This window comes from Rhamphochromis sp. 'chilingali' (assembly GCF_963969265.1).
Source record: "Rhamphochromis sp. 'chilingali' genome assembly, chromosome: 22".
NCBI lineage: Eukaryota > Metazoa > Chordata > Actinopteri > Cichliformes > Cichlidae > Rhamphochromis > Rhamphochromis sp. 'chilingali'.
The window spans coordinates 10,607,890-10,628,571 of record NC_137950.1 but is presented as its reverse complement, the minus strand read 5'-3'; the positions used below and the strand labels follow the sequence as shown (position 1 = coordinate 10,628,571).

The 20,682-nt window shown below is 38.6% G+C and overlaps 1 protein-coding gene across 7 annotated transcripts; it reads right to left on the bottom strand.

Annotated features, from left to right (window-relative positions):
* Positions 1–19,789, bottom strand: LOC308390401 (voltage-dependent T-type calcium channel subunit alpha-1I-like). 7 transcript variants are annotated; one of them, XM_080872353.1, is made up of 33 exons: positions 19,701–19,789; positions 17,981–18,135; positions 17,684–17,787; positions 16,553–16,689; positions 16,289–16,377; positions 14,635–14,794; positions 13,486–13,771; positions 13,191–13,283; positions 12,835–12,992; positions 12,523–12,565; positions 12,307–12,432; positions 11,926–12,074; positions 11,413–11,598; positions 10,703–10,820; positions 10,113–10,268; positions 9,925–9,999; positions 9,687–9,803; positions 9,492–9,577; positions 8,431–8,554; positions 7,935–8,003; positions 7,600–7,784; positions 7,328–7,454; positions 6,948–7,073; positions 6,378–6,467; positions 5,360–5,525; positions 5,075–5,223; positions 4,805–4,914; positions 4,581–4,714; positions 4,408–4,466; positions 4,188–4,266; positions 3,804–3,925; positions 3,493–3,651; positions 1–429 (listed from the first exon to the last, which is right to left on the bottom strand). In XM_080872353.1, the coding sequence occupies exons 2-33, from the start codon at positions 18,114–18,116 to the stop codon at positions 322–324; spliced, it is 4,026 nt and encodes a 1,341-aa protein (XP_080728479.1). In that variant the 5' UTR covers positions 18,117–18,135; positions 19,701–19,789; the 3' UTR covers positions 1–321. The 7 variants fall into 7 exon arrangements, 5 of the variants coding, with proteins under 5 accessions (XP_080728479.1, XP_080728480.1, XP_080728481.1 ...); XM_080872354.1 differs by having other exon boundaries at positions 4,805–4,842; XM_080872355.1 differs by lacking the exon at positions 3,493–3,651.
* Positions 19,790–20,682: the final 893 nt, after the last annotated feature.

Here is a 20,682-nt window from a genome sequence, read left to right as displayed (position 1 = left end):
CATTTTAAAGGTTTGATCATTTAAAAGAGTGCATAAGATCATGGATCTTGGTGTTTAAACACACCTGTAATGCAGTTACTATAATACTACTAATTGTAAACAACGTGTGTATGTCTGTAGTATTTATATATAGTGTTTACCTATAGTTTATATAAACAACTATTAACAAAGGAACTGTTAACATTTAAGTGAATTTCGTTAAAAATGTTTACAGTAAGATAAAAGTACATAGGCATAAAAATTTTAACATTTACAGGATATCAGAAAATGTCACAGTAACAGAGAAGTATAAACAAAAACAAGTCTAAGGTATGAAGTGATTTACAAGTGGACTCCTTCGGTGGTACCAGCTGAGCTGGATATGACGGGTTCGCCTGGAGACTCCTGGGGTTGCTGCATGATGTCTGAGGATTCAGTCTTAGGCCTTTTCTGAAATATTTAAATATTGTTGTGTAAGATTTTATTTCATTTTAAGCGTGAGAAATCCAAGATTTGTTTAGATTATTATTATGTGGCAGAATTAATACTGGATAATCCATGGTCAACAAAACAGTTTTCAAGGTATTTTATTAGCATTTTTCCGATATTATAGGATACTATACACGTTCGCCACTAAATACCTTTTTAAAATTAACTATATAATTAACGTCAGAGATTCCTGTGTTGTAATGATTTATTATATTTGAAAAATAGAGGCTATGCTCTGAGACATTCATGCACTATATTGCCATTTGCAGCTACAACAGCTTCTTCTCTTCTGAGAATGCTTTCCACCAGGTTTAGAAGTGTGTTCATGGGAATCTTTATTTGTGATGGCCTTGCTCGCAGTCTCCGCTCTAATTCATCCCAAAAGTGTTCTATTGGGTTGAGGCCATTCTAGAAGCTTAATCTTAGCCTGCCTTATCTATTTCAAACATAGTTTCTGATGTTTACGATCATCATCCTGTTAAACACCTGTGTCCAAAATTCAGTTGTCTGGCAGTTGACTTGAGGTGAAGTTGAAGACTTTTGAGGTAGTCACCCTTTTTGATTATTCCACCTACTTTTTATGTACCGAAACCACTGGTAGTAATATAGCACCGGAGCATGATGGTACCACCACCATGCTTAACAGCTGTCAGTGTTTTCAGGTTTCAAAAGGCCATAAATCAACACTTTTACAACCCATCTGGTTAAGAAATGATTTAAAAAGTTTAATAAGTCAGGATGCCGTAAGTTGGGGAAAACCCCGCCAGAACACCATATTTTATGCCAGCGAGTGGCTTTTTGAACGCCTCCTTCTGAGTGGTGGGGAAAATGGCATTTTTGGAGCACTGAGCATGCTTTTTCCAGCGCTCAGTGACAGCTCTGACAGCGTTTTCTTAAATTATGCAGGGCCCTACCCATGGTTTTCTCATCCACTTAACCTTCCTGCCTTCTTGGGACCTTTTTGTGCCACTGCTATGTGTTAAATGGCTGCCATTTCCACTGTGTTCAGTGGAATATAACCAAACTTGCCACAGGATAGTTTTTACCTGTCAATGTTAATATTCCAGTGTGAATTCCTTAAATCAGCCTAAAATGGCTGAGCAGCAGAAATCCCCACACCCATCACCCTGGGGACCATTTTCTGCCCATTGACTTCCATTATAAACGCTATTTTTCAACCCCAAATTATCATCATATGATTTTATTTTTTCTTCTTTTCTTGGATGTCAATGAAGACTCAGGGCCTTGAAGTTTTAATTTTTAAATTGCAAAAAAAATGCAAAAAAAATAATGGCAGGTCAAAATGTATGTTGGTGCCAATCTTTGGTCCATCTAAAGGCCTACTTATAATGACAATCACATATTACTTCAACTGGTTTTTTGTGGAAATATTTAGTTTCGTTTTTTGGTTTTTGGGGCTTATAACACAGGGCGCTCATGTAATAACACTGGGATTTGAAGGGTTAAAACAACGAAAATATAATTAAAACTTTACATGAATATTTCAGGGAGAAGTAGTTTTACAAGGTTGGCTAATTTAAAGTGGAATAAAATATGGATATATGGTCTTTTTATGGCGTGGCTGAGAATGGTCCCTAGGGTGATGGGTGTGAGTTTTTTAAAGGATGGCAGGAGGGTTAATTTAAATTCCATGATGAATTGGTGTAGTCTGCACTTCTTCTTTTCCAGGTGATCAAAGTTTAACTTAAGTGGATGAGAAAACAATGGGTAGGGCCCTGCATAATTTAAGAAAGCACCATCGCTGCTGTCACTGAGCACTGGAAAAAGCACACTTTTTCCAGTGCTCATAAACGTTGAGTGTGATGTACAAAGCGGCATTCAATGACTCAGAAGAAGAGGTTCAAAACTCCACTTACTAGCGTGGAGTTTTCACCAAATTTTACAGTGTCCTGACTTAATAAATGTTGATTTTTCCATTGTTTCTTAAATGATTTGTAAATGTTTATGGCCTAGATGGCTTGCCATTCAAAAGCCACTTCCTGTAATGACTACCCACTAACCAATTTTCCCTCATCTGAGGGTGACAGTTGCCAAAATGGTGACATATCCAAATAATTATATTAAATTGTATGTTTGCATAATTGTTTAAACTGACGACTCTGGATGACACTGCTTAGAAATGGCCCATTAAGCTTCTAGGATGGCCTTCCCAAAGCCTCCGGCCACAACATGTTGAAAATTTGTGATTTATGCTTGAAATCTGGGTCTGTGCCAACAAACCAAACAGTTTAAATTGATTCTATCAATTCTGCCAAGAATTACCTTCAGCAAATGTCCAGCAATAATTTTAGCACGAGCTTATTGATGGCTATTCTATTTAAGGTGTGACTTAGGTGTACAATAATTGCAAACCCAAGGAACAAAGTCTTGTTTTTCAAGGCATTAGAATAATTGTACTCTATATCAATAAACTGTTCAAAGAAATCAATAAAATCCTCAAATTATTATGACATTCATGCCTACATTCATGAATATGCATAAACCTTTGGCCATATATATACTAGCTTGACAACAGCTAAAGTTTAGCCTGTACTGTTAGATTACAGATGGAAGGTGTGTTCTTTCCTAAAAACAAATTTCAACTCGCACTTCTCCTTCAAACCTCTGGGGGGGACAATCACAAAAGCTCTGGTGAGGCATTGTGTATGTAGTTACCGCTCTAGCACATAAAGTGACCTAGTGTTTGAGTGGTGATTTGCCATCAAAGCTGACAGATACCAAATGCACCAACCAGGTTGTCTATTAACTGGTTCACAGCAAAGGATGATGGGGCAGGAATAGGATCTATATAACAGGAAATTGATGTCCTCTTATCAAGAACCTGCTGAGCAGCTTATGCCCACTGTTCCAGCTTATATGGAGGAGTTGGTGTTACTGTGAGTGAGCTTTAAAAGAGAACAACTGGTTATCAGCGTGATCCTGGTTTCAAAACCAGATCTTCTTATTGGTGAATACCTGCATGGTTGTGGACTCTCTAAGTCTGTTCACATGTAGCAACACTACCTCTTTGCTTTCCTCCAATGCTTGCACGACAGCTGCCACCACCAGGTTTGCCAGAACAAAATGAACCAAGACCACAAAGGTGGCGAAGCAGATTGGCGAGGCCCACCACAGGTAGCTGGGACAGGCTTTATCATTGGGACGGCATGGGCGTAATGTGTCCTTTAGACACACAGAGCAGGTATAAATGAACCACAAAACCCTGACTGGAGATTCAAGTGTTGATTATTCCTTACTTACAGGTTTTGGACTTCACTGTTTAAAAGACAACATGTGCAGAGTTTGTGTGCATGGGTGAATGAGTACAAGCGTACCTTCAAAATGCCACTCCAGTTGTCCCCTGTGCACACTTTGTACAGTGTGAGCAGCGCCATCCCGAAGTTCTTAAAGTTAGCGTACTGATTTATGCCTTCACATGGATAGTCTGGGGTGCATTCTGACAACACACACACACACACACACACAGTGATTTTTCTGCACTGTCTCCTTGATAAATGCAATAATTCAGTTTAGCACATTTCTAACAACCTCAGTTGACCAAACTGCTGTACAACTTACGCAAATATCTCCCTTCCTTGTTTTTCTACTTAACAACGTAGATGCAGTGCAAATAAAATAAATCATCTATCAGGTTCCTTTGCATCATGCACAATACATTTATGTGTGTGTGTGACTGTTATGATAGTAGTTTGACTGACCGAGGTTGCCAAAGAGCTCCACTCCCAGTGCAGCATAGATGAAAAAGAAGAACATAAAGAGCAGACAGAGGTTTCCAACCTGGAACCAAAATGCCTGTGAAATCCTCTTTGAAGATTTGAATGTATATATTTATATATCCTACTTTTGGTTTGTTTTAAAGACTTCTAAGCATGGAAAGTAAAATCAGCTGGTCTTAGTGAGTTTATTCTGGGTGTTTACCTGTGACAGTGTCTTAGTAATGGTTCTCAGCAGAACTCTGATCTTCTTGGCCTTCAGCACTGAAAAGGGAAACAAGTGTTGTCTTCAAAGTGTTTGTAGATGTGTAGAACACACAAATGCCTTAGTAATAAAAAAGATCTCATATTGTCAAGTGTGTGTTTGTGTGTGTGTACCTTGTGCTAGTCTGAGCACTCTAGTGACGCTCAGGATGCTGGGATTAATGGGAAGACGGTGTTCCATATTCATCTTGGTGAAAATGATAACGATGAAGGAAACCAAGACTATAGCGATGTCCAGCATATTCCAACTAAAGACAAACACACATCATGCAGTCAATCAGGCCTTTACAAAACCCAACAAACCACGTAAGTTAAATTCTTGGGCATAATTGTGTTACCTGTTTTTTATGAACCTCAGTACGCCAAACGCCACAACCTTTAGCATGATTTCCAGGACCAGGAGGACAGTGAACACATAGAAGGAGTACTCTATCATCTGATCTACATACTGAACACACACACATTTCTATCATAGATACATGTGCATTTTTTGAAAGGATTGTGTGTGTGTGTGTGTGTGTGTGTGTGTGTGTGTGTGTGTGTGTGTGTGTGTGTGTGTGTGTGTGTGTGTGTGTGTGTGTGTGTGTGTGCGTGTGGATTTGCATTACCAAAGGCTGATTATAGTGTTCCGAAGCCATCAACACGACATTAATGAAGACGACTACTGTCATGAATAACTCGAGGAATCTGCTGGTACTCAGGTCATAGATACGGCGACGCACGAGGGAGTAGTGCCTGAAATAATTCTCCTCTCTACCTGGAAGAGACATGCACACATGTAAGGGTACAGGTATTTAAACATCCACCAACATCTACACTCTGATAGGTGCATCGAGAGGAAGTCTCAGAGTTCAGTATCTTGCCCAACGATGCTTTATTTTCATCAACTTTACTTTTATCCCGTGAGTTTCCTCCTCTCTGCAGCGATTGTTTTTGCTGCTGCCGGCACACGTGGAAGGTCTCCACCATGACGCCGATATACATGTCGAGGAGGAAAAAACTCATTACCATGAAGGAGATGAAATAAATGAGCATCCATTCGTTATAGTTCTTCACAGGCTGAAAAAGAAACACAAGAGGAAAGTCTGTGAGAAATTTAAGAACTAAATAATCGGACTTTAATAATCGTTCTATAGTGACATTAGACTGGACATTAGAGTGTGTGAAGGACTGGAAACATATAAAGAAGCGCTCAGAGAGCAAACCTCTGTCAGGGCACCTCACTCTGTGGGAGGTATTTACTTGTAATAGTAACAGTAATAGTGTTGTATTTTGTATATATTCATTGTTTTCTTTGTTATTTTTAAATGTATTGCAAAAAAGTTTGGAGTGCAGTGAAAATATTGCAATACAAATATTGCAGAGGTCATGTGACATGATATTTTAATTTTTTGTATGGTACTTTCTATATGTTGACAACAAACACCACAGTCTTAGGAACTGTAGTTTCTAAGTTACAGTGTTTTGACCTTTAAATTATTGAGGTGACCTTGAAGACCTTGGTGGATGTCAAATTTTCAAATTTTCATAGATCATGACACCACCAGGTCTTAAAATGGCATAAATATATCCTCAGATGAACAACAGCACATCAAGCATTAGTCTGTGTTACTATTAATTTACAAAAACTAAACAAAAATGTAAAAATAGTATGTGAAAAACTAAGGGCACCCTTACTTCTTCTACATGAATTTGTTGATGGGTTTTTTATTATGTCCTTCAGACCTTCATTTATTTCCTGGATCCTAAGAACTCAGTTAGCAAACCCATGAAACTTGCTTGAAAAACAAAAAAAGTAAATTCAAACCATGAACTTAGTTACATCATCCCATATAATCACAATCCTTTTACTTCATAATGTGTGTTAGCAACAATGCAAAACATACATTAAAGTACTGGTAGCAAAACTACCTGTTGATCTACTCCCACAGCATCCAGTCCATCATACATGATGTTCATCCAGCCGTCCTTAGAGTACATCACAAACAAGGCTATCAGAGCCTGAATAAGAAACACAGAAACAGCTGTTAAGTTGACATACATTTATTTTCCGGGTGCCAATATTAATTGAACATTAATATTAACAAGTCACAGTCTCCTCTGGAGGTCTGAGTTTGAATCCTACTTCTGAGATGAAATGTTTTAAACTCAGCCACAGAGAGGCTGTACCTATTGTACCTATCTCAACCTCAGATAAAAGGGGAGGGTTAACTGTTAACAATGGCTACAGTGCTGTTGGGCAACAGATCCAGTGGAAACCATGCTACTGTTAGCCGAAGACAAAGTAGGACGAGAGGGGGAAGGGGAAGGTTGACTTAAATATGAAACTTGATTTAGAGACAAAGGTAGAGATGGAAGGCCGAGATGATTTGGACATGTGTAGAGGGGGGAATGTGGACATGATGGACAAGTTGTGTTAAATATGGAGCTGTTGATCGTTTCTATACTTGTACTTAACAACAATGTGGAACTAGTCCGTACCTGAGGAAAGTTGTCAAAGTTGTACTCCTTCCGAACCCACGTATAATTAGCAGAGAGACATTCGGCCTTATTGGTGATGTTTGAAGTGTTTTCACCCTCACAGTAGAAGAACTTTCCTTTGAACAGCTGCAGCGTGAGTGTGAAATAAAGACAGAGGCAGAGGGTTTATTGTGATGTCAGGTTATTACACTGTTGATGCCAAAAGGAGTACACACTCTTGGGTGTTAACTGTGAATTTTTGGCTAAAAGCTAACAAGCAGTCATGCTGTAATTTTGTTCAAAAAGTCTGTGTGTGTGTGTGTGTGTGTGTGTGTGTGTGTGTGTGTGTGTGTGTGTGTGTGTGTGTGTGTGTGTGTGTTTGGGAGGGGGTGGGGGCTAACCTGAACCCCAAGGATCCCAAAGAAAAAGAAGAGGACACAGCAAATCAGGACAATGTTCCCAATTGGTTTAGCAGATGCAATAAGAGCTTTGACAGCCAGCTTCAGTTTTGGGGTTTGCTTGATCATCCTGGGACACACAAACATACATGTATGTATTAACGCCAGCACATCTACACACAGACATATACAGAGAAAAGTAAGACAAATCTCAAATGAGGTGCTGCATATGACAACAAACATCTATTTACACAGCGTGTGTGTACACACGGTACCTCAGCGTGCGAAGTGTTCTTAGCAGCCGAAAAACTTTGAGGATGCTGAGCATGTTCTTTTTGTCAGAAGTGACCAAAGTGATAATAAAGTTGGTTGAGGACAGAATCACCAAAAAGCCGTCCATGAGATTCCAGAATGACCGGCAGTAGCTGCCCTTCCCGATCACCAAGCCAAGAGCTATAACCTTGTGTTAAAGCAATACATCAACAGTATAAATTCAAAACATTCCTGATTCCCAAAGCTGAAAGTACTCACAATCTGAGGTTGAAAATGTTTGATCAAAACTGAAGAACATTATTTTGAAAAAATAAATAAAAGCAAATCTGGTGTTTACCTTAATAACCATCTCGATCAGGAAGACGGCAGTAAAAACAGAACAGGATGCATTCAGGATCAAGCGTTCCTTTAGAGCAGAGCGACATTCACTTGTAACCTACATGTGTTTTCTTTTAGAAACATACGCTCACTTGACACTTCATTAGGTATACTAAAGAAGTTTCACACATTACGTGCAAGTGTGAAAACCTCTATAGAAGCAAAAGTACTGTCCGTTTGCTGGTCTGGGGAGTTCGAGTGAGTGTTAACACAATGCCACAATCTTCTCAGGAGCAAGTTCGCCCCAAAGTCAGACCGTGCGAGACTCAAAGACCTCAGACTCTACAGGCTAAATCTTTTTACGTTTTTTTTACAGGACTGCACAGAGGCTTGAAGTGTTCATCACCCAGCTTGGCAGCATGTAACTCCACACAGATGCCACATCTGAAATGTGTCTATATATTTGTGCTTCTCTGAGTGAGTATATCTGTAACTGCTCCAGATGTGGGTCTCACCATGCTTTTAGGGTTTATACTGGGCCTCTCCATAGCAATGGTGACACAGTTCAGCAGAATGAAGAAGAGAATCACATGGTCAAACACCTTGTGAGACATCAAACGCTGGCAAAATCTACGCAACCTAAAACAAACACCGACACTGTAATTACAGTCGTTTAAGAACGAAACAAACACAATTAAGGTCAGAAAAACATGAGGCTTGAAATGTCCCGAGGATTCCTCTCACTGTTCTGTAAAACCATTTGAATATTTTAGATAACTAATTTTAAATTTAGGTATGTGTATGCACAAATTCACCTTTCATCGAATATACAGGTAAAATATGTATATGTTTGAATCCAGTTGGTCCTCAGAAGTGTAGAATTTTATACTTTTACCTTTACTTTCTATAAAATATTGATTTGTCTTACAAGGTCAAGGAAATCAGGGAGAACCTGTGCAGTTCATAACAAACAGGACATGGACAGTAAATACACTATTCAGGTACCGTCATTAGGACTTTGTCTATCCAGCTAAACATGCTGCTGTTAGCCCTCTGAGGCCACTTTCATCATACTGTAAGCATGGTTATCTTATTAGCGTCAATCTATTTTCATGGTGTAGGACTTATTTGCATCAAAGTGCCATTAACATCCACATAGCTGCACTGTTAGGATTAAAACTTGTTCAAACACCAGTTGAAACAAAGACTCAGCGTCTTGCTGCTAACGTGTGAATGATCTGAAAGTGCTGCCGTGTTCGGTGACTCCAGAGCGTTAATGCCAGCAACAGATAGGACAGGAGCGAAGGCGGATTAAATACAATTTAAATGAGTGTTGATTTGTATCCAAGTAAATTACAGATTTGTGGAGCCGCACAGGAAAAGTCTTTCTAAGTTCTGAGTAACTATTAACTAGTTTAGTGGACCTGAATGAGCTTCAGTGTTAAGGAAATCTCAGCTAGTAAAAACGTAAAAGTCAGTGGAGCTCTGTCCAGTCAAACGTAATAAAGTACAGAGTAAAAAATCTCATGAAACTAAGTATGAAGTGTGTGTCCCTTGTTGTGTGTGAATCACTTACCTGCTCTGTGGGGACAGCATGTACAATGACCAGTCTTTATGCTGTTGGCACCACAGCAGCACTTTCTGAATCCTATTCAAAAATCTCTGCAGGAGTCAACGGTCACACATCGGTCACTCCTCTTTATCCAAAGCATAAATAAAATACTGAAAAAAAGCCAACCTAGACCTTAAAAACAATCATTTTTATACTTACAGTGAAACTGTTGTTTTTTGTCTGTGTGGAGGGAATCTCAGAGGCTGAGGCACTCCCACTGGATCTGCTGGGCTCAGTGGCAGGAACAGAATATTCTCCTGTGATTGTTCTGGGGCCCTGGAATAACATGAGCAAAGGTGTGAGTGGCAGTGTGAATGTTTGAACAAAGGCACCTTCAGCCAGTTGCTGGATTTATAAATCAGCAAATAGCAAAGTCAATTAAAAGCCTTCTCAGTACCTCCTCAAGGGAGCTTTCGGCCTCACATGCCAAGCTGGGACAGCGAGAGGAGTCTTGATGAATGTTTTCACTGGGCTGTCAGAAGGTACATCAGGAAACAGAGATCGGCAGCGGTGTGTGTGCACACACACACCTTTAATGTTATCGTAACTTAACATTAAACTCAAGAAAACTGAAACAGTTCTTACCCTGGCCTGGAAGCTGTCAACCCCTATGCCCACCAGTACATTAAGAAGAACATTTTTTCCAAACACAATGATGGCAATAAAGTAGATAGCTGCCCACGGGGAGGTGGCAGCCACGGCATTATAAAGCACCACGTTCCAGTCGTCCTGAGTCAGAATCTAGATAGATTAACAAAACTTTCATTCTTTGTGGCACAGATTCAACAAGGTGCTGGAAACACAGCTTGGAGATTTTGGTCCAAATTGACATGAGAGCATCACATGGCCAGAGGGGCTGCAGATTTGTCAGCTGTACATCAATGACATTGATGACATTCCCCCACATCCTACACTACAGCCTCATTTTCATTGTGTTTTCCATGTTCTTGAATATTTAGAAGTTCTTTGATAATATGTAGTATAATAAAAGATTATCTATTAACACATAGCACATCATTTTCCATGCATAAAGACTCCGGCCATACACTCACTGGACACTTTATGATCCCCCACATCCCGGAGGTTTCTATTGATGGTGACACATGTTCCTAATAAAGCGCCCATTGAGTGCACATGACAATGAAACAACACACATCCCAAAGTCAAAACCTCACCTGGAACACAGTGACCATGGACCACAGCAGGCTGTCAAAGTTTTTTCGATCATCAGCGGTTTCATTATATATTGACCTGAAGTGGAATTTGCATCCAAAGAGGTGCATGCCCACAATGCTGCAAACAAACAGCAAGCTGCAGTGAGAATCACATGTATGTAAATATGGCATCTGAAGGGTGACAGAAAATATAACAACTAAATCAGGAACTGTATTTAAAGAAGCAAACAGTCATTTTTGAAGCCTCAACTTGTGCAAATTCTTAAATATATTTATTTATTCATCAAGTTTTTTTAAATTGTAACTAGTAGCTCTGACTGTGGAGTGAAGGACACCGCATGCTCATATGTAAATCACTTGGCAGGCGCAAAGTATCAATGCTTTAAAATCATTTTTCTCCATCATTACTTTTCATAATTTATCAAATTAGCACCACAATGTATTAAGAATTTTAAATAATGTCTATATCAGGAGATTATTTACTGATGCGAGTAGGCTCACTCACAGACCCATAAACGTCCAAAAAACCTTGACGCTAGAGGAGTCGCCCCCTGGTGGCTGTTAGGCAGAATGTAATTTAAAGGAACTTTGGTATTGGCTTTACTTTTCAGCCCAGTAAACAACGTCTATCGTTTATATACAGTCTATGAATATAACATCTTAGAGCTCACAAATGTGTACACCGAGACTCTTGGTGTGTGGATACATACCTAAAAATGAAAATGACAAACAGCATTAACCAGCACAGAGTGGATGCCTCTCTAATCGTCCTCTTCAGGACCAGCAGTTGCCTCTTCAGGTACGGGAGGAAGTGAAACACCCTCACGAAGCGCAGCACATAAAATGCTCGCACAACTGACAGCTTGCCATCAGCTTTGGAGCCTAATTCCCATAAACTGAAAACCACAAACAAACACATTACCGTGCAGCTCTGTCAGATCACTTTGTCCACAATGACTAATAACCGTATGCTGAGATGATGCTTTATTATACTGATATCATTAGTCTGACCTGTTGGAAATACATCTAACATGATACAAACACTAGGATGTGGCTTCAGAAATATTTATAAGAAAAATAAAAATGACAAAAGTAAGAAGAGCGAGAATAAAGTTACATTTATTTAAACTTGAGAAACCCCTAAAGAAACAAAGAAATGTTTGCGAATGTGACACAATAAAACAATAAGCAAAGTTTCAAAGTCAAAGGATAAAGGTTTATACCTGGTGAGAACAACCACAAAGTCGAAGATGTTGTCAAGGTCCGCAAAGTACATCCACGAGAGGGCGATCAGCTTTATTATCATCTCCACCACAAATATAATGGTAATAATTATGTTACTGACAATTAATACTCGCGTCAACTCCTGAGGCTGCAGGAGGAGAAAATGGAAATAAATAAGAAAACAGAATCACACACAGACAAGAGAAATAAGAATCATTTAAATGCATGAACGTAAGGGAAGAGTCATCATTAGATGCAAAAGTAAATATGGATTTTTTTAATGACGCCTCTTATCTCTTCTTACTCTTAATCTAACAGCGCAAGCTTCTTATATCACTGAGATCAAATTTATGTGATAAATAATCGCAGACATGTCTCACCTGGTTGTAGTGCTCCATCGCCATGGTAACAATAGTGATGAAAATAGCAATAATGATGATTCGATTAAAGAATTTAGTGTTGATGAGAATGTTAAACTTTTCCTTGAAAGGGATCCAGACCTGATGCTGGAAGATGAGACAGTTGGTTAGGCGAATCACAAACAGCTAACGCTATTATGACTGATGTTACTGCACCCAGTTGCAAACTGGTCTTACCAGTGTGGGTTTGACATGTGTTGAGCTCTTGACGGGCTGCACCCTGTTATGATGTAAACACACATTGACCTAAGCTGTGGCCTATGTTCTTCTAGTACTTTCTGTATTCTTATTCTTAAATATTTCTTCTTTTTACTTCCATTTGTAAAGAAAGCTCAACTTTGTTATTTTTTTTTTACCTAGCCTGACATGACTAATACTTTTAAAACTACATTCCTGACACAGTCTTACATACTTTAGCACCCTGTAAACTACAAATCTGACCTCAAACACAACAAAGTCTAGATTTTAAAGCCACAGTACTTTTCTTACCTGGTGGTCATCATCTTCAGGAAGGAAACAAACTTCCTGAAGAGAGTTTTAAAAGACAGAGGACCAGCATGCTGCTCTGTTGTGACTCTTGCGAAGTTCTCTGAGAACTGGGTTGCAATGATGACTGCACACACATTCATTATGATAAAGGAGCCAATCTAGTTGAGGAGATGAAGAATTAGCTATAGAGTTTCTGGGGAAATTGCACAACCAACTATGAAGGGTTGTTGAAATCTACACATAAGAAACAAAAAGTTCAGCATCCTCTGATTTAGTAGTTTTGGTTTCCAGAAGGGCACGTCAATACTTGTTATTGAATACATAATAAAAATGATTTAACAGGTGTGGGTACTTACAATAGTGACAAGTATGAAAAACACAAAACTCCAGAAGGAATAAGAGTCCATAACATAATACATGATATTGGTCCATCCTTCAAGTGTCACAACCTGGGAGCAGGGAGACACAGAGAGACATAAATACTATCCCTCTACATTACAGATGGCAAAACAGCAGGCAGATGAACAGATAAACTGCACTATATGCCAAAGAAAATGCATTTGTTTTATGAATTTTGAATCTTTGAATGAACTGCCATACAGAGGTCGACATAATCCAGATGTTTTTCTGTGCATATCAACAATTTCTTACCTGGAAAATGGTTATCCAGGCATAGCCGATGTTATCAAAGTTAATAACTCCCAAGTCAGGGTTGTGGTCCCCAGCACGGCATACATTGTAGTACATGTTCCAGTTTACACATTGGCCGGCTTGGATCGGCTCGTCTGCAGCCAGTGTGCAGATTTTGCCATGCTCCTGGTAGGGCGGCACATCACGGCAAAAGCGTCCTCCACCCTTGTCGTCAGGTGAACAGATGAACGAGGACCGTCCACCAAAGATGGGCACAAAGTATGGACTCAGAGACACGTTATAAATTCTAGATAGAAACAGATAACAATGTGCACATATTATGTAAAACAATCATTTAAATATAGTCAATCATTTCAGTGTTGTATGTATGAGAAGCTGCTGTATATGGCAACCCCTCCCTGAGCCTGGCTCTGCCAGATGTTTCTTTCTGTAAGAATGTTTTTTTTTCTGTCCCACAGTCATCTGGTACTTGCTCATGTCAGATGTTGAGGTTTTCTGTCTAATATTGTAGGGTTTTTGCAATGCCATGAAAATGTATGCCCCTTCCCGATTTGTTCATTTTTTGCATATTTGTTACACTTACTATTAGACAGAAATGACCACATTAAATAAAGAACACAGTTTTTAAATGAGGCATTTGACGGCGTCCTTTTGAGTATCCTGTGGGGGTACTTTGAGTGTATGGGACTTCTCCAAAGGGTGGCTTCTTCCTTAAAGATAGATTGAGGAGTTCACTAGTAGAGCCATTAGTCCTCCACATCGAAAGCAGCCAGATGAGATGGTTCAGGCATCTGACTGGAATGCCTCCTGGGTGAGGTGATCCAAGCAGTCCCCACCGGGAGGAGGTCCCAGGATAGACCCAAGACAAACTGGAGAGATTACATCTGTCAGATGGTGTTCCACTGGATAAGCTGGGGTGTGGGAGGTTTGGGTTTTATGCTTAGGTTGTTGCACCCACGACCCTGCCCCCAATAGGCAGTAGAAAATGGATGGAAGGCATTTGATAAATTTAATACTTACAGACATTATTTGCCATAGGCAGAGAGTTGGATTAAATAATTGGTTAAAGTTTGTTAGAAGCTTGTGCTGCCCAGAGAGAAAAGAAAAAACATGAAAGTCTTAGAAGAGCAGATGAAGCAGTTTACATACGTCAGGATGTCGTCGCCCAGGAAGCAGCGGTTGCGCAACTTCCCCGCCCACATCTGAACTCCAATGACTCCGAAGATGTGGATGACAAACGCGTAGAGGATGAGAACATTACCAAGCATGGGGGCCGTTTCAAGGAGTATTGTCACCAATATCCGCATACCTACACAAATGAGCAAGAAAATGGTAGCTTACGTGAATAATAGTTCGACTTTCTCTGAAAACTTTAATTTGTTTTGTAATTCTGGACTAAAACCCTTCTCCTTGGATCCAGCAGGTACTGTGTAATTGTATAGATCATAGTAAAAAGCTTAACAGAAACTCAATTACTGCATTCCATATGCTCGACGATGACCAAACAACGAATCCATACACTGGGGGAAATAATTATTTGATCCCCTCCTGAAATTGTAAGTTTGCTCTCTGTGGTCTTATGGTGTCATGGTCCCCGTGTCTGCCCGGCTGACTCAGGTTGGCTACATATGTTTCTTGTTTACATCTACCTCTCTCACGCTTGCCGTGTCTCGCCGGGGCAGAGCTCATTGCGGGCTCCCGCCCCTGGCCCTCGCACCTGAAGTTAATCACACACCTGTGGCTCATCGCCTGAACTCATCCACTACTTAAGGCAGTGGCTGGAAACATGTCGTCGCTGGACTATTGAGTAACCTCGGTAGTAAGCTCCGAAGTACTAGTCTCTTGTTGCCTTTTCGTATCACTGACCCTTTGGATTTATCACTTGTTGTCTGTAAACAGGAATTCCGTTTCCCTGGAACCCTTGGTGTGCGGGCTTGCTGGTGTGCTGTGTTTTTTGTGAAGTATGCGCTTGAGTCCATCCCACTTCGTGACATATGGTTATTTCATTTTACTGGAGAGGGACAGAAAATCAACCAAACATCCTGAAGAAATAAATCCGAAAGTGAGAAATTTCACTAATTTCTTATTACATTGTTTTCTTATTGTTTTGAAAAGATTCCACGAAAAACGTCTCAGAATTTAATTACTTACATTACTTACTGTGAAATCTTAAATATTTAAAAGATACTTTATTGACGTTGTATACTTCAGGGAGATTTGTCACAACGGTTACAATGCAGTGATGAAATGTTAAATTTTCCCCTTTATAATCACATATAAATTAGCAAATACCTTTATTCACAGTATTCAGTTACAAATAAACAACCTGTGGAGCAAAAATCTTTGTTACTGTCGTTTAACTGGAGTGCTTCAACATTTTAAACTAAATCTGATTTTAACAAAGAAAAAACACTGCTACCCCTCAACCTCCCAGTAGACACACCTATGGATTCAATTACAAAATCCTACGTCACCTTATTCTCGAATTATCGCAATCACAAGATTTTCAGAGAACTTGAGCTTGAGGTCAAGGTCACTGAGATTTGAACTAGTCCAAGATTTTTAGTAAATACATCTATGATATCATAGGTGATGTACTGAAACTCATACATCACTTTGTACTTGAGTTATCAAATTCACAAACTTGGATGACCATGCTACATGCTCGCCTGCCTTTTAAAACTCTCCTTGTTTAGCCCTCCAGTCTAAACAATGTAGTGTACATTCAAAATAACCATACTAATCTAAATAATGACAATCATCAGGCCTCTGTTCTATCCAAACTCTGTAAATATCGACTTACTTGGTACTCGGCTGATTAGTCTCACTGGCTTGATGGCATGAGATGCTTCTACGTGGAGATTAAAGAATCTAAACGTATAATCCATTAGCCTGAGGGGGCAGTTACAGACACAAACGAGAAGAAGAGCTTTACTTTCTTTCATTCATAAAAATAAGTGTGCCTTCCAATAATGTAAAACTGCATCTTTTTGGAGTTGCCCTGCAAAAGTTTTTAAACTGAAACTAAATTCTAGAGACACATAGATATAGACACATGGATACTAACTCTGCAAAGATGATGAAAAGATCAAACTTGTTCCAGTGGCTGCTCAGGTAGCTTCCTTTATGGCCGATGAATCCCAGGGCTATTGTCTTAATGAGCATTTCCATGATGAAGTAAAGAAAGACGAGAGAACCCAAAATCTGTATACAGAGAACGAAAAACAACGTCATATCAAATATCAAAACATACAAGGCATACTGTTAACATACAATCACTGGTAACAACGGCAGTAGCACAGATATAACATACTATATCCAGATGCTGCATCTGAGCTTTTAAGGGGGTCTTGGGGTCAGGCTATGGGCTCTGATCCATTCCTACAAGATTTTACTGTTTAATTTGACTTATTACAATAAGTTACCTCCACTTTAAGATGACATATTGTTAAGTGACTGTTCTGACGCAGTTAATGCTGACTTATGTCAGGTTAAGAAAAAAGAGATAACCATTTTAATTAAAGTCATTCAACAGAAATATGTGGAAATGAAATACATGTATATCATTCAAAATTCTCTCTTTCTGTGTTAAATCTGTTTTTGGCCACAAATAAGACAAACCAACAAATCCTTTAAATGATGTCAGTAATCCTGTCAGTTTTTAAAGAAGAACATTTAAAAAGCAGCTGCAGAATTGAAATATTAAGTGTAGGACTAGCACTGTTAGTATCATATATGGTACAAAAACTCACATTTTAAACTTAAAACCTGTCCTTGACAAAGCACTTCAGGATTTTTCAGCGGGGACATCATGAAGCCAAGAATCAAGATTGCGCAAGCACATTATGGTACTAACAAATGAGAGCGTTTACGAAGTGTGTTATAAACTACAGCTTATCATTAGTCTTTAAAGGGACAGTTCACGTGTTGTACATTTGTATACTTTCTGTTGGACCTGTTGTGCCATCTTCATCTAAATTGCTATGATTTGAAGTTCAGCCGTAGAAATATTAGCAAAATATTCATGATTCCCAAAATTTACATTTTTTTCTACAGAACTAGAACAGCCAACCAAAGATGATGAAGATGAAGATGCATAATTTCTTCTGCACAGTGATAAGCATTGGACTAAAACATAAGCAGGTCTCTAGTAAACACTGCTAGTCTCTTCTTCTGACGCTCAGCTCATTATAACAACCTCTCGGGTGAAGCTCTCCTCTTCCACCTCTACACAAGGCTGGTACATGCCGTCATTCACGCAGCTGAGCAGGACCACCAGTATGGACAAATAATCCAACCATGTAGAAGAAGAAGAGGTTAAGGTCTAAACACATTCAAAAAAATTCATCAACAACAGATGAAGCTTTCATACTAAAAGTATTTTACGTGGACATATTGAGTGATATACATGAGAAAAAAAACCCATAAAAATAAATAAAAAGGTTTGAAATTGAGTTAATGACATTCTTACTTCATTCAGTACAGAAAGGATATGGGCCAGAGACTATTTTGAGGAACCATTTGCGGGGTCTACTCGTCTGCTTTAGTCTGAAGCACACAGGCGCCACCTCTGGGAAGGGAAGCTGCTCCTCTACAACGATGCCTCTACATCTCTCATGGATTTCATGCATAATGAAACCAGAACCGCATCTGAGAGAGGTCAGGAAAAAGGGGTAAAGAAAACCATGATATACAGATCTATTTGGAGAAACAACTTCCTGCATAATTTTTCAGAGTATGAAGAGCATGGCGAGGTGTTTTCTTGCATAAAAAGGTTAAGTAGTCCCACACTAATAGAGTTGGCTTTATATGGATTTCTGTTAAATGTTTGGATACATTTCATTACACCTGTTCAACTGCTCCTTAAGTCAAATACTTAATCAGACAATCACATGGCAGCAACTCAGTGGATTTATTAATGCAAGCATGGTCAAGAATAACAGTGGAAATTTAAACTGATTATCATAATAGAGAACAAAGGGGATTTAAGTGATTTTGAATGTGGCTAATTGTTGACCCCAGAGGAGCTGGTCTGAGTATTTCAGAAACTGTTGCTCTCAGACATATCTGCAATCAGTTTCTGTCAAAGTGACTTTTATATATCATCCAGGTAAAAACTTCCATTGACATTAAAAATGTCTTGAAATCTCTTTGAAGAAAGTTATAAAAAAATGCCGAGGGTGCAGCAGAAATCCAGTGGCCAAAAGGATCTGTATTGATTATAATGTAGAATACAGAGTAGATGAAATAGCGCACAGCCATTTGCAAGGATCCTTTCAAAACACGTTAATCAGTAAAAATCTATTACAGTGCTTACAGTGTGTTAGATGGAGAATTAATTAATTATATTAATAATTGGAAATATAATAAAAATATTAGACAAATAATAATAAAACTAATAATCGCGCGCACATAAAATCATAGGATTAATGTTTGGCATGACACCTGTACCAGTTACTGTGAAATGTAAAATAAGTGTAAAGTATCAACCTGGGTAATGATAGCTGAGTGTTAGCAACATGTCAGAACCAATGAGTTAGGAAAGCTGTCAAATAAATGTAAAAAAAAAAAAAAAATGATTGTAGTTCTCACTGAAATGAATTGACAACTTTTGACTGTTTTAAGTTGTATGTCCGGAAGAGCAGTGACTCAACACATTAACCTTAAGTGTACCTTATTTAGACGACATGCTAACATTTTAGTGACTTCGCATTAGCCTAAAGCTACAGTCATTGGAGGCTACATGATGGGGCTGTTAGTATGACACTGTCATAGACATGAATAGGCGACACACAATCATAAACTCTCAATTTGTTTTCTACTTATCCAAATTTGGTTGGATTAGCTAACTGGTTTTGGATAAAAGAGTTGCGTATGGCATTAGCTAGCTAACTAACTAGCCTCTTTTAAATAATAACTATAGGCACTGGAGACAAACATTTAACAGTTTGCAAACATGTTACCCTCAGGTTCAGCAGTAAACATACAATAGTAAAACTTGGAAAACCCTTTCCTAATTTAGCTCAATCAATCAATTAATCAATCAATCAACAGAAAATCCAACAATGCTTTGGGGACATTTCTGTACCCTAATTATGGTACTACAATTTATTTTAAACAAATTTAAAACTACTTTATTACACTTAACTCTGAAAATGTTCATTTTTACATTTTCAAAAACACTTAAGTTACATTTTCCCCCCAAACAGACTCACAGGTTTCTGATTGTGAATTCTCCTCTTCACCTTCACTTCGGCCAATCAAAGGTAAATGAGCCAAACTCTGACGTGAAGCTGTAACCAACAGCAACCATTCTGAAACCGGATGATGACAATGAAGAGCAAGAACTGTTTTATTAAACAGTAATTTCATCCCTTTAAGTTTTTTTATTCTTAGAATGTATCTTATAATATTTTAATGTGTGCCCAAGAAACTATTGATAGCGGGTGTGTTGAAGCTAATATTTTAATCATTAAAGTACTGGCTGAAAAGGTGGAGACTGAAGCTTAAGTTTACAGCACCTAAACTTTTTGTACAAAATGTTGCTTAACTGGCAACACTTTTCTAACCAGATCTGCCCCAAAGAAACACCAAAAATTGACGCAAAAATTAGGAATAAATACTAAACTAGGACAAAAACAAATAGTAAGCATGTTGATTGTGCCTCATGTTTATTTTTTTTAATCACCTGAGTTTTTATGTTGTTGTTTGTTTTTTTATTTTTAGATAATGATCAATCTTAATTCAATCTTAATAATTTTATATTTTGTACATCAATGCATTCCAGACGGTAGATCATATGACAATATACCATGACGATTTTTGATTTATAATGTCTTTAGTTTTATATCATTTTGCAATAGTTTTTGTTTCATTTTGGTTTTTACATTGTTAATAATGAGTCTTTCATAACTGTCAAGTTGATACTAGATGTGTAGTTAATACCTGTTACAGCTATTGTTGATTGTGGTACAGAGTACAGTATTTGTGAGGGTTTTCTGAGCGGTTCTAGAAACTGGTTGGACATACAGAGGATGATGTCACGAGGTTGGAGTGTAATTTTTTATAAACCGAAAAAAACCCTTACTAGTTAAGCAACAATCGTGTATTCATATTGGCACGTTTCTATACATCCAGCTATGTTTCTATTCAACCCTTGCCATTTGAAATGTACGAAAAGTTTAGTAGTACTTAGAA